Here is an 18,321-nt window from a genome sequence, read left to right as displayed (position 1 = left end):
AAGGATGTTGCAGTCAAGGTTTGCAGTGATGGGTACTACTTCTTCTTGAACCACAGTTATGAAATTCTAAAAGTGTTTATTGCAGTAATTTTATAAATGACAATACTAATGTGTATAGATAGTGAGTGGTAAAAAGCAATGAGCTAGCAGTTTTATATATATTACACACCCCATTGAGAAACGAGCAAGTGGCTTTTAAAAGATCGTTAAATGTTTCAATTTTAGATTGTAGCGTGCTATATATAATATATATATATATATATATATACACACAGTACTGTGCAAAAGTTTTAGGCAGGTGTGAAAAAATGCTGTAAAGTAAGAATGCTTTCAAAAGTAGACATGTTAATGGATTATATTTATCAATTAACTAAATGCGAAGTGAGTGAACAGAAGAAAAATCTAAATCATATCCATATTTGGTGTGACCACCCTTTGCCTTCAAAACAGCATCAATTCTTCTAGGTACACTTGCACGAAGTCAGGGATTTTGTAGGCATATAGTCGGGTGTATGATTAAACAATTATACCAAACAGGTGCTAATCATCAATTCAATATGTAGGTTGAAACACAATCATTAACTGAAACAGAAACAGCTGTGTAGGAGGAATGAAACTGGGTGAGGAACAGCCAAACTCAGCTAACAAGGTGAGGTTGCTGAAGACAGTTTACTGTCAAGTCATACACCATGGCAAGACTGAGCACAGCAACAAGACACAAGGTAGTTATACTGCATTAGCAAGGTCTCTCCCAGGCAGAAATTTCAAGGCAGACAGGGGTTTCCAGATGTGCTGTCCAAACTCGTTTGAAGAAGCACAAGGAAACGGGCAACGTTGAGGGCGGTAGACGCAGTGGTCGGCCAAGGAAACTTACTGCAGCAGATGAAAGACACATCATGCTTACTTCCCTTCGCAATTGGAAGATGTCCAGCAGTGCCATCAGCTCAGAATTGGCAGAAAACAGTGGGACCCTGGTACACCCATCTACTGTCCGGAGAAGTCTGGTCAGAAGTGGCCTTCATGGAAGACTTGCGGCCAAAAAGCCATACCTCCGACGTGGAAACAAGGCCAAGCGATTCAACTATGCACGAAAACACAGGAACTGGGGTGCAGAAAAATGGCAGCAGGTGCTCTGGACTGATGAATCAAAATTTGAAATATTTGGCTGTAGCAGAAGGCAGTTTGTTCGCCGAAGGGCTGGAGAGCGGTACACGAATGAGTGTCTGCAGGCAACAGTGAAGCATGGTGGAGGTTCCTTGCAAGTTTGGGGCTGCATTTCTGCAAATGGAGTTGGGGATTTGGTCAGAATTAAAGGTCTCCTCAATGCTGAGAAGTACAGGCAGATACTTATCCATCATGCAATACCATTAGGGAGGCATCTGATTGGCCCCAAATTTATTCTGCAGCATGACAACGACCCCAAACATACAGCGAAAGTCATTAAGAACTATCTTCAGCGTAAAGAAGAACAAGGAGTCCTGGAAGTGATGGTATGGCCCCCACAGAGCCCCAATCTCAACATCATAGTCTGTCTGGGATTACATGGAGAGAGAGAAGCAACTGAGGCTACCTAAATCCACAGAAGAACTGTGGTTCGTTCTCCAAGATGTTTGGGCCAACCTACCTGCCGAGTTCCTTCAAAAACTGTGTGCAAGTGTACCTAGAAGAATTGATGCTGTTTTGAAGGCAAAGGGTGGTCACACCAAATATTACTTTGCATTTTGTTAATTGATAAATATAAACTATTAACATGTCTATTTTTGAAAGCATTCTTACTTTACAACATTTTTTCACACCTGCCTAAAACTTTTGCACAGTACTGGGGGTACACTGCTGCTGTACCCTTGAGCAAGGTACTTTACCTAGATTGCTCCAGTAAAAAAACCCAACTGTATAAATGGGTAATTGTATGTAAAAATAATGTGGTATCTTGTAACAATTGTAAGTCGCCCTGGATAAGGGCATCAGCTAAGAAATAAAAAATAATATATATATATATAATATATATATATATGAGAGATTATATTTCTCTCTCTCTCCAAAAAATTAAGAGACCACTGCAAAATTCAGTTTCTCTGGTTTTACTATTTATAGGTATGTGTTTGGGTAAAATGAACATTTTTATTTTATTCTATAAACTACTGACAACATTTCTCCCAAATTCCAAATAAAAATATTGTCATTTAGAGCATTTATTTGCCGAAAATGACAACTGGTCAAAATAACAAAAAAGATGCAGTGTTGTCAGACCTCGAATAATGCAAAGAAAATAAGTTCATATTCATTTTTAAACACCACAATACTAATGTTTTAACTTGGGAAGAGTTCAGAAATCAATATTTGGTGGAATAACCCTGATTTTCAAGCACAGCTTTCATGCGTCTTGGCATGCTCTCCACCAGTCTTTCACATTGATGTTGGGTGACTTTATGCCACTCCTGGCGCAAAAATTCAAGCAGCTCGGCTTTGTTTGATGGCTTGTGACCATCCATCTTCCTCTTTATCACATTCCAGAGGCTTTCAATGGGGTTCAGGTCTGGAGATTGGGCTGGCCATGACAGGGTCTTGATCTGGTGGTCCTCCATCCACACCTTGATTGACCTGGCTGTGTGGCATGGAGCATTTTCCTGCTGGAAAACCCAATCCTCAGAGTTGGGGAACATTGTCAGAGCAGAAGGAAGCAAGTTTTCTTCCAGGACAACCTTGTACTTGGCTTGATTCATGCGTCCTTCACAAAGCCAAAGCTGCCCGATTCCAGCCTTGCTGAAGCACCCCCAGATCATCACCGATCCTCCACCACATTTCACAGTGGGTGCGAGACACTGTGGCTTTTAGGCCTCTCCAGGTCTCCGTCTAACCATTAGACGACCAGGTGTTGGGCAAAGCTGAAAATTGGACTCATCTGGGGGTGCTTCAGCAAGGCTGGAATCGGGCAGATTTGTCTTTGTGAAGGACGCATGAATCAAGCCAAGTACAAGGTTGTCCTGGAAGAAAACTTGCTTCCTTCTGCTCTGACATTGTTCCCCAACTCTGAGGATTGGGTTTTCCAGCAGGACAATGCTCCATGCCACACAGCCAGGTCAATCAAGGTGTGGATGGAGGACCACCAGATCAAGACCCTGTCATGGCCAGCCCAATCTCCAGACCTGAACCCCATTGAAAACCTCTGGAATGTGATCAAGAGGAAGATGGATGGTCATCTCATCACAAGCCATCAAACAAAGCCGAGCTGCTTGAATTTTTGTGCCAGGAGTGGCATAAAGTCACCCAACATCAATGTGAAAGACTGGTGGAGAGCATGCCAAGACGCATGAAAGCTGTGCTTGAAAATCAGGGTTATTCCACCAAATATTGATTTCTGAACTCTTCCTAAGTTAAAACATTAGTATTGTGGTGTTTAAAAATGAATATGAACTTATTTTCTTTGCATTATTCGAGGTCTGACAACACTGCATCTTTTTTGTTATTTTGACCAGTTGTCATTTTCGGCAAATAAATGCTCTAAATGACGACAATATTTTTATTTGGAATTTGGGAGAAATGTTGTCAGTAGTTTTATAGAATAAAACAAAAATGTTCATTTTACCCAAACACATACCTATAAATAGTAAAACCAGAGAAACTGATAATTTTGCAGTGGTCTCAATTTTTTCCAGAGCTGTGTGTGTGTGTGTGTGTGTGTGTGTGTGTATATATATATATATAAAATATATATATATATATAAAATATATATATATATATATATATATATATATATATATATATATATATATATATATATATATATATATATATATCTCTATATATATCTATCACTCCAGCTCTATATCCATGATAAACACCAAAGAGAAACTCTATTAGTTTTATATAACCGCAGTCATTACTATTACAAATGCAATTACCATATTCCTTCAAACTTTAGATGCACTTTTCAAACCAATTTTCCTTCTAAAATGGCCTGCATCTTAAATTTGAGATTGATGTGTCTTAAAATCAGTAGCTTATAAAAGATATTGATGTTACTCTGCTGGTCTAGTGCTGCCTTTTTTATATAGAATTGCTGTTTGTTTTGTCAATATTATACGCTGTACTCCACCCCTACTCAAGCAGTGGAAACTATACGCTGTGCTCCACCCCTACCAGACCCGCTCGCTCGGCTCAAATGTGCAGTAGAATCTAGCTATAGTTTACTTGTGGTAGCACTGCATAAAGAGAGTATAGGTGAAAATTGCTAGAATATCTTTTAAACAGTAATTTGTGCTCATGAGAGAAATCCAGGCTAGTAGCCTAAACCCAGTGGGATTGGGATCAATTATTTCTGCAGGTGACAAATCGCATCAAGGCTTTAAAATAGGCATTTGAAATTTGCAGTGCTTCCCTGTGCACTTACAGTAAACACATCTGGGACATTGTTAAAACGCTAGCATGACCTTTTATTTTATTTTGCAGGCCAATACTGTATATACAAACATCACTGTGACACATGTTTGTTCGGATGGAACCATTTACTGCCAGTTGCTTTCAAAGGGTCAGGCAAGACTGAATGAAATCTTGGACAAAACAGAAAGCTACTTCCATTCCCGGGTAAGTGTGTGCCATAGGGATTAAACGAGTGCCTGCTGGCTTGAGAGATTATTAAGTAGATAGTACGTAACAAGGTGTCGGGGGATAATGTGGTATTATCCTGGAAGTGACATTGAGTTGACACAGTAGCTAATAGTGTACAGTGCTTTCAACAGTTCTAATTGTTTAGATCCAAAGTACAGCACAATTTTATGACTTGTGATTTGTTGAATGTTGATACCAAAACCTTTTGAATCGATACTATCCGTTCCTGTTTAAGCACAAATCAGAGACCATGTATTGTACAGTACATGCAACACCAAAGTTATAAGGTTCAATTACAAAAAAAAAAATTCAGTGCAGGCTCCATCAGATTTTAGCAATTAAGTTTGTAAACACATTTCTGTTAATTCTTAAATGTACAGTAATTTGTACAAGATTCAATGAAGTGCTGTTTACAGATTTTTATTGTGTAATGTTTTCAGAATGCCCATCTTGCATAAAATATAGACTGAAACCCAACTTTATTTAGGATACTCCCAATTTCCAAGCCACTGCATCAATATACAATACATGCAAGTTCAAATTTACAGGGGGAAAAAAAAATTCTGAGCAATAATTTGTGCCTCACTATTTCGCAACTACAAAACAACCACTTTTATTTTACCAATATTTAACAACTTGTGACAGGCTAGCTGCGGGGCTCCTTGTATGAGCTGAAAGTTTAGAGGGACGGCCAGGTCTTGGTAGATTTGCAGTGGTCTGATACTCCTTCCATTTCAATATTATCGCTTGCACAGTGCTCCTTGGGATGTTTAAAGCTTGGGAAATCTTTTTGTATCCAAATCCGGCTTTAAACTTCTCCACAACAGTATCTCGGACCTGCCTGGTGTGTTCCTTGTTCTTCATGATGCTCTCTGCGCTTTAAACGGACCTCTGAGACTATCACAGTGCAGGTGCATTTATACAGAGACTTGATTACACACAGGTGGATTCTATTTATCATCATTAGTCATTTAGGTCAACATTGGATCATTCAGAGATCCTCACTGAACTTCTGGAGAGAGTTTGCTGCACTGAAAGTAAAGGGGCTGAATAATTTTGCACGCCCAATTTTTCAGTTTTTTATTTGTTAAAGTTTGAAATATCCAATAAATTTCGTTCCACTTCATGATTGTGTCCCACTTGTTGTTGATTCTTCACAAAAAATTACAGTTTCATATCTTTATGTTTGAAGCCTGAAATGTGGCAAAAGGTCGCAAAGTTCAAGGGGGCCGAATACTTTCGCAAGGCACTGTGTGTGTATATATATATATATATATAATATATATATATATAACATACAGTATATGTATATAAAATGTATGTGTGGTATGCATCTGCACCGCCGCCTTGATGCTGAAAGGGGGTCAATTTACAAGGGCTGTCATTTGTATTTGAATAATTTTAGTTTTATTAGTATATAAGTGAAGACTTCAGATCACACTGTTTGCATATACATTGTAGATACGAGCCAGAGTTACTGACTGTTATTGAATGAGGTTTAAAGCACACATGTCAAATCAAGGTGTTACCATCTTGATAATATCGTGGCCCAATCAATGGCCCGATGCTGGTATTGTGCTATATCTTGGGTACCGGTATACCACCCTACACTAATGTCAATTAACCTGAATTTGTTCACTTAAATAACTTTAATACCATATTCTGTATAGGATATTTTTAAATGGATACATGACTTCTAAGGAAATATGCTTTTTGACAGGTTACCTCTGAATTCTTGGTCTCCCAGCCATTTTGTGGCAAATGTTGCGTGGCTCGCTATAAAGGAAAATGGTCTCGGGTGGAGGTGAGTTGAATAATACATTGTTGTATTCAGTTAAGCTATGTTGACCACTTCAGATTTCATCAGGATAATCCATAATTTTAGAGAAGTAGTCCTACATAAACTTGGTTATAAAATTAGGCAGAAACAAAACATTGAGCAGCAAAAGTAAATTTATCTGCATTTTGTTTGTTTTTATTGCAATGTTATCGAATACTGGCTCATTGATATTGTCTGTATTGACTACCGTGCAAGTTCTGGTATATCTGTTTCTTCTGGAACTACAGCATTCGCAGGGAACCCCGTTCCAGGCACTTCCTGCCAGATGAATATTTTGATTTGCATATTGTAAATATGGGGACTGTTTCAAGTCATGACGATATAACATACACCCGTGATACAATGATTTACTATTTAAAAATCTATCCTATCTGTTGCCTAAATAGTGTTCAACAATTCATTGTATTAGTTTGCTTGAATTTACCTTTACATTCCTTAAATGTCAGAAACATAATTCTGCAATATGGAAGTACTTATGTAAGTAAACAGAACAGCTGGTGTGCTTAACATTGTGTTGTATTAAGATTTGCTACATGCGTTTCCAAATGTTCTTCTGTAGTGCAGTAAAAGCATGTGGAAATGGCATTCAAGTTTTTGTTCAACCTTGTGTTTTTGTGTTTTGTTTCTGCTTAAGGTAAGTGTTTAAGTACTGTTTAATCCCCAATTGGGTAATGGTTATTTATTTTAATTGGTTTTGCTTTTTTTTTTACTGCAAAAATGTAAACTGGACAGTCTTTGTACAGAGCATGACCAAGACCTCTTGACAATGTGTGTATTACTTTTTTTTTAATGTATTAATTGCTAAAAGTCAGCACTGTATGCAAACAGGTAAGACATACAGTGACAATCATAACTGAAGCTAAAATATTTTTGGGATTGTCAAAGTGTTTTTATATACAATTCTCAGGGAGACTTGATATACAATTTCATTTGATTTGTTCATTTTTTAGATTACAAACCTGCATGGCAGTCGCGTGGTGGACATCCTGTTCATTGACATCGGTGTACCAGCATCTGTGGAGGTGGTAGAACTCCGGGAGATCCCACCTCCATACCTCCAGGAGCTGCTCTCTGTTCCACCACAGGTAATGTCACTTAATGGCCTTACAATGTTGTTGGTCTAACATGTTTGATTTGTTTTAAGCTTAATTACTGTAATGTAGCCTTTATGATTTTATTTATTTTTCCCCCTACCTACCCTTAGGCAATAAAGTGCTGCCTGGCAGATCTGCCAGTCAGTGTTGGTTCATGGACCCCAGATGCAGTGCTCTGGCTGAGAGATGCTGTGTTGAACTGCAGTGATTGCAGCATGAAGGTAATATATGGGTGTATGTATCTATATCTGCACCCGCATATCAGACGCTATAAAATGTTGACTTCAGTGACGGTTAAACGAGTGTGACGCATATGATTTTCATTTTGGCCTGTTCCAACCCTTGTCTGTTTTTTCAGGGAACACAGATAAAATCTCAAATGCAGAGCTGAAAGGACTGTTCTAAAATAAGTAGGCTTCCATTTAGATGTACTGTAGTTGGTTTTGTTAGTACAGTATTATTTTCAACGGAAGTATTAATTAAGAACGATATGATTCTGAAAATATTGCTCGCCAAAAGACGACTGTCTTAAATCGCTTGATTTAAATAAATAAATAAATAAAATGTACTACCTATTTCATAGTTTCTCAGACATGAAAAGTATGTTATAAAAACCTTTTGTTAACAATCATCTTAAACTCCTCTTACTGTCTATAAACTAAAACACTTAGGGCTGTATTCTGATCACAGCGCAAATGTGCCGTTCACGCTTGCTTGTCCCTGATTCTGTGGCGCATAAATGGTATTCTGAAGATATGTCTTGCCCTGTTATAGTGTGCCTGCCCCATTATTCACATGTTCGCCGAAGCGATTCTGATGACATTGCAGTGGGGTCCCAAGTAGACAGTTGAGCACTGTGTTAAGACCTGCTGAAATCGGGTTTTATTTAGTGGTGCAATCAGGAACTTTAACAATTGAACCCACTATAAAAAGCAAAGTAGTCCTTAGTAACAACTGCGTTTGTTTGGACTGACACAGAAAGAGGAAATCAAAGAAAAAAAAAAAAGTAAAAGAATGACTGGGATGAGGTGAGGGGTATTTCTCTGGCGTACTCCAATCACTAAATTCTTGTAGTTCAGATTTTAAGATGCCAGAATTATATAAATTGCTTTTATTTATGTATTCATTTAAGATTGAGTAATTTTCAGTTTGGTATGTAACTATTCACAAACCACCATTTCCAACATCCTTAAATTTAGTTTGGAGGTACTGTAGAGCTACAACTACGGTACTACAAAAAAAATCTAATTTTTTTTAAAGAGAAGAAATAATAAAAAAAAAAAAAAACTGATTTGACTCAAATCCCATATTTAAAAAAAAAAAACTAAAATCCCCCCCCCCCCCCCCCCCCGATATAATACAGTACATACCTTTTTAAATCTGCTACGTGTTGTAGCAATATGTAAAATTCCCCATTTAATGACCCAACAGCAAAGTTTAAATCAAAATTCACAGAACTCTGTAAAACATAAGACAATGCAATTTAGGAAAAGTTTAAAAAAAAGTTTCCAGAATTAACAGTATCAGTATAACAGTCGGTATTCAAAATTGCAGAATGTAGTGCTTGATAAGGCCCCCAATATCAGAACTGGTCAGCAAGTAGGAAATAGTGTGTGACGGGTAAGTGCATTCATTTGTTATATAATGGGGATTTATTTTAATACAAGGATGGTAAAACGCGACTGACGTGTATCAGAGTGTCGTATATCAGTGGAGTGTGTGTGTGTATATATGTGTTGTATTTTTTATATATATCTATCTCAACACTGTGCTAGACCTGGTATGTACAGTAAAAACCAGCTTTCTATAAAGGATGTGACTTGGAAAGAAATTTCAGGTATGTAGTTTATTAACCAGAAGATGCAAAAAGGCACTTGGAATCTTTTAGGGTGGTGCATTTTTGATTTGTGGAAGCAGAGAAAATATTTAAATATTTCATTCTTCCATTTTGAATGCATTGCTTGCGTCTTGTTTCACTTTGTAACAGGAAGTTCTAAACATCTCTTGCAAAGGCTGCTCTGAGCCATTTATTAATTTATTCTCCTACATATAGGCATTGATTCTTGTATGATTCTAGCAAGAAAAGAAGGAAAATAAGTTTGATCTAAATTACTGTGATTGGTTCATAGTGCTAAACTGGCAGAGGCTTTATGCATTATGATTGCATCACTTTGGAAATATTTTTACTGTTAACTTGATGCAGTTGAAACAGGCCCATTTTTTAAATATAACTTAAATTTGGATGTATGTGGTATGTTTGGGGATATGGGGGAAGCACTTTGAAGACGTACCCGGTACGTGTAGTGGCACAAATAGCTTGAACCGCAATTTGTTTAATAGTTTTGTTTTTTCATCCCTCTCCAGATAGTCAGATGGGATGAAGCCAAGAGACAGGTGCACATTTACCTGTTTACGTCCAAGAATTTCTATGACCATGAATGCAGCATTAATTTCCAGATTGCTGACTCTGACTTATGGAAGCACCAGAAAGATGTCTTCTTGAGCACTAGTTCTGCGAGTCCGAGGAAAGAAAGCAGCCCAATCTCTCAGCCTGAAGCTGGTGATTGCCAAATTGATGAAATTTCCCAGCTCCCCCCACTACTGGCTTTGCCACAGCCAGGTCAGAACCTGGATATTTACGTTTCCGTTGCTTGCCATCCTGGATATTTTGTCCTGCAGCCCTGGCAGGATCTGTATAAACTGGAGGTTCTGATGGGAGAAATGATCCTGTATTACAATAAAATGGATGGAAAGCCCATTCACATTGAAAAGAACCAAATATATGCTGCCAAAGTGGAAAACAAGTAGGTTGTCTTTCAAATTTCTGAAATTCAAAAATGTTATAGTACAGAATGGACTCCTCATATCTGGTTAAGCATCCAGAAAAAGTATTCAATTGTGCATCAAGGGCCATTTTAAATGTATGTTCTTAGAAGTCTTAACGTTTTATTTGGGATCTGCAGTTCCATTAATGTTCAATGGATGGTGCTGTTGTGTAAATTTATGGTACGCAAACCCATTTTCATGGTCTTGACAGAGCTGCTCAAGGGTATTTTATTTATGTGCGTGTCAAAAGCATAAATCCTTTTTAAGGGGGGGGGAACAACCTCTCTTACACTCTCTGGCTTTTGAGTGTCCTAAAGCCAACTCAAACTGGTTGTAACCTATCACGAGGCCAGAACAAACAAGTGTGTTAAGTAAGGGATAACACACGACAGAGAGTGGGTTGTTTTGCATTAACATACAGCTGTGGTTGGGTTGGAGGTACGAAGCTTTGGAGAAAAAAGTCCATCAGACACGGTTAAACTGGAGGTTTTCAACATTACAAACAAATACAGTAGAATACTATTTTATCCCAGCCGTGATAAAAATAATAAATTGTAGCCCTGTCCAGCTACTTACTTCAAATGCCTGAAGCTAGTTTAAAATGAGTGTACACGCAGCTGAGACCGTGCAATGCGATGGGAGATAACTAGCTAAAATTGCATTAAAACACGGCTAAACCTGTAAATGACCTGTAAATGATATATACTGCTTTTAGCGAAAAATGATTGAGAAACAAGTAATGCACAACAGAGTAGTAATTATATATATATATATATATATATATATATATATATATATATATATATATATATATTTAAAAAAAAAAAACTCTGTTGCGAGTTCAATACGTTGTGTATTGATTAATTAAAACACACTTTTTAGAATCTAAAGATTTAATGGAAGGCATTGCATTGGTTTCAAGTGTTACTAGATTGACTTTTTTTATATATATTTTGAAATATGACACACTAGGTAATACAACCAGTATAATCCTTTGTTTTGTTTTTAGCTTAATGTGTTGAGGCTTGCCTTAAGTGCAGTGTTACTACAGGGCTCAGTCACACGTGTGTGGGGTTTATTTTTTTTGGGGGGGGTGAATGCTGAGCCTAAAGAATTGTAGTACTGCTGGTAGCAACAGCAGCATGTGTCATCAGCACTGATTTAGTATTTTTTTTTTTTTTAAACATTGTTTGCTAAACCATGGTACATGCAGAAAGTTACATTTAATATGACTTGGATGCAATGCTGAATTGTTTTCCAGCTGGCATCGTGTACTTGTGAAAGGAAAACTAATTAATGGCCTGGTATCTGTATATCAGCTGGACTATGGCCGACATGAGTTGGTGAACTGTATGAAGGTACAGCCCCTGATTGAGGAGTTCAGGCAGTTGCCTTTCCAGGGAGTCACAGCTCAACTTGCTGGTAAGTGATTGCACATCCATTTGGTATTTCCTGAGGTTGCTACACTGAATTTCTTAAATTAGATGGTAAGTTGTGTGTAACTGGTCACTTAAATATCGAGATGTAATCTTGTGCAGTTTGGGCAAGATCTGGAGGCTCAAGCTGTGAAATTGTGTCTCTTCTAAAGATGCCATACTCAGTCGTACAACAGCTATTAAACAGAATCAAAGGTTTGTCGGGGGTGGGGGGGTCAAAGGTAGATGTGGTGATAAAGCATACAGCTACAATGTAGTAAACACACATGTAAAGAAATGGCATACTGATCATTTAAAATTCAATATGGGTTCAAATAAAAATCGTTTGACAATGCAGATAGTTGCGTCACCTCCTGTAGAACAATAAATCCCTTTTTAAAAAAAAAAATCCTACCTCCCCAATACCAGTGAAACATTCATACTAAATTAAGTAAATACAGTACAACAACGCTCACCACATCAGTACAGCACACAACAAAATAAAACCAACACGTTGCAGAACTAGGTCTGACTTCCTCCAGGGAATGCCTATATTCAATTCTACCTAGAATTACGAAGACATTTGGCCTGTGCTTCATGCAAATTCTTTTCCATGGGCCAATCTGGGTAATTTTACTAGGACCAATAGCATAAGATGACTGTTTAGACTTCCAGTCTAAAAATTGACTGAGATATCTACATAGGATAAGCGGAGGATAAATGGACAAATCCAGAATTCTTATAAATAATACAGTGCCTATAGAAAGTCTACACCCCTTTTTCAAAATGTTCACCTTTTGTTTCCTTATAGCCTGGAATTAAAATGCATTTAGTTTTTTTTTGTTTAGTTTTTTTTTTATTTATCTACACATCCCTACCCCACAACTTCCAAGTGAAAAATATATTCTAGAAATTTGTAGAAAGTGATTAATTAAATAAAAACTGAAATAGCTTGGTTGGATAAGTGTCCACCCCCCTTGTAATAGCAATCCTAAGTTAGCTCGGGTGTAACCAATCGCCTTCAAAATCACACACCAAGTTAAGTGGCCTCCACCTGTTAAATTGTAGTGATTCGCATGATTTCAGGATAAATTCAGCAGTTCCTGTAGGTTCCCTCTGCTGGGTAGTGCATTTCAAAGCAAAGCCTCAACCATGAGCACCAAGGCGCTTTCAAAAGATCTCCGGGACAAAGTTGTTGAAAGGCACAGATCAGGGGATGGGTATAAATAAATATCAAAGGCCTTGAATATCCCTTGGAGCACGGTCAAGACGAAGAAGTGGAAGGTGTATGGCACCACCAAGACCCTGCCTTGATCAGCCCGTCCCTCCAAACTGGATGACTGAGCAAGAAGGAGACTGATCAGAGAGGCTACCAAGAGGCCAATGGCAACTTTGCAAGAGCTACAGGCTTTTATGGCCAAGACTGGTCCAAGTGTACATGTGACAACAATATCCCAAGCACTCCACAAATCTGGCCTGTATAGTAGGGTGGCAAGAAGGAAACCATTACTCAAGAAAGCCCACCTTGAATCCCGTTTTGAAGTATGCCAAAAAACACTCAGGAGATTCTGTAGCCATGTGGCAAAGTTTTGTGGTCTGATGAAACTAAAATGGAACTTTTTGGCCTAAATGCAAAGCGTTCTGTTTGGCACAAACCCAACACAGCGCATCACCCAGAGAACACCATCCCTACTGTGAAGCATGGTAGTGGCAGCATCATGTTATGGGGATGTTTCTTGTCGGCAGGGACTGGGGCACTTGTCAGGATAGAAGGGAAAACGAATGGAGCAAAGTACAGAGAAATCCTTGAGGAAAACCTGCTGCCCTCTGCAAGAAAGCTGAAACTGGGACGGAAGTTCACCTTTCAGCATGACAACAACGCAAAGCACACGCCAAAGCTATACTGGAGTGGCTAGAACAAAAAGGTAAATGTCCTTAAGTGGCCCAGTCAGAGCCCCAACCTCAATCCAAATGAAAATTTGTGGCATGACTTGCAGATTGCTGTCCATCAACGCTCGCCAAGGAACTTGACAGAGCTTTAACAGTTTTTGGTAAAGAACAATGGTCAAATGTTGCAAAATCTAGGTGTGCGAAGTTGGTAGAGACCTATCCCAACTCGCAGCTGTAATTGCTGCCAAAAGTGCTTCCACCAAGTATTAACTCCGGGCGATGGAAACTTCTAATTATGATCTTTCAGTTTTGTATTTAATATATATATTTTTTTCTCAAACTTTTCCCCTTAAAAGTGAGTTTAGTGTGTAGATAAGTTGGGGTTGGGGTTGGGGGATCCCCATTTAAATGCATGAAACTGAGGCACTGATGCAACAAAATGTGAAAATTCAAGGGGGTGTAGAATTTCTATAGGCACTGTGTGTGTGTGTGTGTGTGTTTATATATATATATATATATATATATATATATATATATATATATATATATATATATATATATATATAAATATACAGTACTGTGCAAAAGTTTTAGGCAGGTGTGAAAAAATGCTGTAAAGTAAGAATGCTTTCAAAAATAGACATGTTAATAGTTTATATTTATCAATTAACAAAATGCAAAGTGAGTGAACAGAAGAAAAATCTACATCAATTCAATATTTGGTGTGACCACCCTTTGCCTTCAAAACAGCATCAATTCTAGGTACACTTGCACACAGTTTTTGAAGGAACTCGGCAGGTAGGTTGGCCCAAACATCTTGGAGAACTAACCACAGTTCTTCTGTGGATTTAGGCAGCCTCAGTTGCTTCTCTCTCCATGTAATCCCAGACAGACTCGATGATGTTGAGATCAGGGCTCTGTGGGGGCCATACCATCACTTCCAGGACTCCTTGTTCTTCTTTACGCTGAAGATAGTTCTTAATGACTTTCGCTGTATGTTTGGGGTCAATCAGATGCCTCCCTGGTGGTATTGCATGATGGATAAGTATCTGCCTGTACTTCTCAGCATTGAGGAGACCATTAATTCTGACCAAATCCCCAACTCCATTTGCAGAAATGCAGCCCCAAACTACTGCTCTCCAGCCCTCTGGCGAACAAACTGCCTTCTGCTACAGCCAAATATTTCAGATTTTGATTCATCAGTCCAGAGCACCTGCTGCCATTTTTCTGCACCCCAGTTCCTGTGTTTTCGTGCATAGTTGAGTCGCTTGGCCTTGTTTCCACGTCGGAGGTATGGCTTTTTGGCTGCAAGTCTTCCATGAAGGCCACTTCTGACCAGACTTCTCCGGACAGTAGATGGGTGTACCAGGGTCCCACTGTTTTCTGCCAATTCTGAGCTGATGGCACTGCTGGACATCTTCCAATTGCGAAGGGAAGTAAGCATGATGTGTCTTTCATCTGCTGCAGTAAGTTTCCTTGGCCGACCACTGCGTCTACCGCCCTCAACGTTGCCCGTTTCTTTGTGCTTCTTCAAAAGAGCTTGGACAGCACATCTGGAAACCCGTCTGCCTTGAAATTTCTGCCTGGGAGAGACCTTGCTGATGCAGTATAACTACCTTGTGTCTTGTTGCTGTGCTCAGTCTTGCCATGGTGTATGACTTTTGACAGTAAACTGTCTTCAGCAACCTCACCTTGTTAGCTGAGTTTGGCTGTTCCTCACCCAGTTTTATTCTTCCTACACAGCTGTTTCTGTTTCAGTTAATGATTGTGTTTCAACCTACATATTGAATTGATGATCATGAGCACCTGTTAGGTATAATTGTTTAATCATACACCTGACTATATGCCTACAAAATCCCTGACTTTGTGCAAGTGTACCTAGAAGAATTGATGCTGTTTTGAAGGCAAAGGGTGGTCACACCAAATATGGATTTGATTTAGATTTTTCTTCTGTTCACTCACTTTGCATTTAGTTAATTGATAAATATAATCTATTAACATACAGCGAAAGTCATTAAGAACTATCTTCAGCGTAAAGAAGAACAAGGAGTCCTGGAAGTGATGGTATGGCCCCCACAGAGCCCCAATCTCAACATCATCGAGTCTGTCTGGGATTACATGGAGAGAGAGAAGCAACTGAGGCTGCCTAAATCCACAGAAGAACTGTGGTTAGTTCTCCTCCAAGATGTTTGGGCCAACCTACCTGCCGAGTTCCTTAAAAAACTGTGTGCAAGTGTACCTAGAAGAATTGATGCTGTTTTGAAGGCAAAGGGTGGTCACACCAAATATTACTTTGCATTTTGTTAATTGATAAATATAAACTATTAACATGTCTATTTTTGAAAGCATTCTTACTTTACAGCATTTTTTCACACCTGCCTAAAACTTTTGCACAGTACTGTGTGTGTGTGTGTGCATATATCTGTGCATATATGTATGTATGTGTGTGTGTGTGTATATATAGATATATCTATATCTATATCTATATCTATATCTATATCTATATCTATATCTATATATCTATATCTATATATCTATATCTATATATCTATATCTATATATATCTATATATATATATATAATATATCTCTATATATATATATATATATATATATATATATATATATATATCAAAGTGTTTGTTTGGGCTTGCGCTTACTTCTCAAATTGATCCACTAACTTTGGTTTTATAAATTGAAGTCCAAAAGACCAATTGGACGCACACTCAAAATCAGGACAAGATTTATTGTAGTCTTTAAAAAGATTTTCTTTTAATTGGTTAAAACATCTTTACTAAACTGAGCAAACAAATAAAAGGGTAGTAGAACTGTCGTCGTTGCTATAAGCTTTCCAGTTTTTAAACATATAAAATTGTATCAACTAATGTCAGATGCAAGTGTATTCTATTATTGCTCTGGTAATATGAATTTGTAGTTTAACCAATAAACTAAACTACAGATATTAAGAGCTATTGTTTGTGGAATCGGCACTGGATGGTATAGCAGGCATTCATCTTCCTTTTATTTGGGCAAATAGCCATTCCATGATTTGTAGCTGTGCATACTATTTAAAAATAGGTGGTTGGATGGTTATACTGCTTCAGTACAATAACTAACCTTGTAGTTTTTTTGCATAAAGTAATGATCCAAGTCTGGCATACTGTAAAATGCTAGTCTGTTCTGTGGATTCCATTTTGTGCTTTTTTTTTTTTTTTTTTTTTTTTTTTTAAAGGAGTGAAACAGAAGCAGTGGTCAGAAGAGGCCTCAATAGTGTTCCGTAACCATGTGGAGAAGAAACCACTTGTGGCACAACTGGATAGTGTACACGAAAGCACACACCCCTGGGAGAGGAAAGTGGTGGTGTATTTGGTGGATACTTCACATGAAGAAGCTGACATTTGGATTCATGACATAATGTATGAGTTTATTGAGGAACTTTCCAAAGCTGCATAATGCTGTGCAACAGTTGATGTGGAAAAAAAAACAAAAAAAAAAACAAACTTTGGTACATTTATCTAGCACGTGTTTATAAAAAAAAAAAAAAAAAAAAGCCTAGAAATATACTTTTGTTTTGGAGCATTGCTGTTAATGTTTAAAAATAGATAAAAATACAAAAAAGAAATTTCAGATGTTTAATGACAGCAGATGCTGGAAATTTGTGGAAATTCATGTTATAAATATGGACATTTAAATGGTTCTAGTTATTTTGTATGGAGGCATGTAATTTATAAATCCATTGCCTACATAGAACCCAATTGACACTAGTTTACTAATTGACTTGTATAAAGCGTTAACTGATTTATCACAAGCAATAAAAATGTTTACAAGGTTTAGCATATTTAAAAAAAAAAAAAAAAAAGATTGAAAAGCACTTTGTTTTGTTTACAGAGTATTGTTTACTTAAGTTGGATGCACTGTGAAATGTGCCAATTATTATAAATATATAGTTTATTTAGAAATAAAGTTTGTTAAATAAGCTTGTTGCATATTTTCTTAATGTTCATTGATGCATTGGGGCAATAACATGTCGACCTGTTCCTATCCAGTTTTAAATAACTAGCATAAGAGGCGGAAGTGTTAAAGGGACTAGGAGCTCTTAAAATAAACAAATCCCCTGGGCTGGATGAGATCCTCCCAATAGTACTCAAGAAATGAAAAGTTATTTACAAACTGCTAACCAAGAGCATGCAACAGTCTCTTGAGACAGGGGTTGTACAGACTAGAGAATTGCAAACGTAATACCGATCCACAAAAAACAGAACCAGGTAACTACAGACCAATAAGCCTGACTTCTTATAGTGTCCATATATTTACATATAATAGAAGATCCTAAATGGAAAATTACCTATATGGTAACAATATCCTGGGAGTCAGTCAGCATGGTTTTAGGAAAGGGAGATCATGTCTAAATCCCTTTGTTTTTTTGAGGATGCAACATCGACAATGGATAATTGCATTGCAAAGCATATGACATGGTTTATTTAGATTTCCAGAAAGTTTTTGACAAAGTCCTGCATAAAAGATTACTCCTCCAACCGAGCACAGTAGGGATTCCAGGAAATGCATGCACATGGTTTAGGGAGTGGTTAACATAGCAGTGGTGTACCAGAGAGATCAGTATTGGGTCCTCCTGCTATTCCTAATCTAC

At 37.8% G+C, this 18,321-nt stretch overlaps 1 protein-coding gene across 3 annotated transcripts in view; it reads left to right on the top strand.

Moving 5' to 3' along the window:
* The window catches only part of LOC117409461 (tudor domain-containing protein 7B-like), a 44,159-nt gene extending 26,601 nt beyond the window's left edge, over window positions 1-17,558 (top strand). For all 3 annotated transcript variants that reach the window (XM_034015568.3, XM_034015566.3, XM_034015567.3), the window contains 7 exons: window positions 4,451-4,585; window positions 6,330-6,413; window positions 7,400-7,534; window positions 7,654-7,764; window positions 9,908-10,347; window positions 11,631-11,791; window positions 16,906-17,558. In XM_034015568.3, coding sequence (XP_033871459.3) covers window positions 4,451-4,585; window positions 6,330-6,413; window positions 7,400-7,534; window positions 7,654-7,764; window positions 9,908-10,347; window positions 11,631-11,791; window positions 16,906-17,126 — 1,287 coding nt within the window. In that variant the 3' untranslated portion in view covers window positions 17,127-17,558. The remainder of the gene's footprint in view (window positions 1-4,450; window positions 4,586-6,329; window positions 6,414-7,399; window positions 7,535-7,653; window positions 7,765-9,907; window positions 10,348-11,630; window positions 11,792-16,905) is intronic.
* The last annotated feature ends 763 nt before the right edge of the window (window positions 17,559-18,321 follow it).

The sequence above is a fragment of the Acipenser ruthenus genome, chromosome 2, assembly GCF_902713425.1.
Source record: "Acipenser ruthenus chromosome 2, fAciRut3.2 maternal haplotype, whole genome shotgun sequence".
In the NCBI taxonomy this organism is placed as follows: Eukaryota; Metazoa; Chordata; class Actinopteri; order Acipenseriformes; family Acipenseridae; genus Acipenser; species Acipenser ruthenus.
This window is presented reverse-complemented; position numbering and strand designations above follow the sequence as displayed.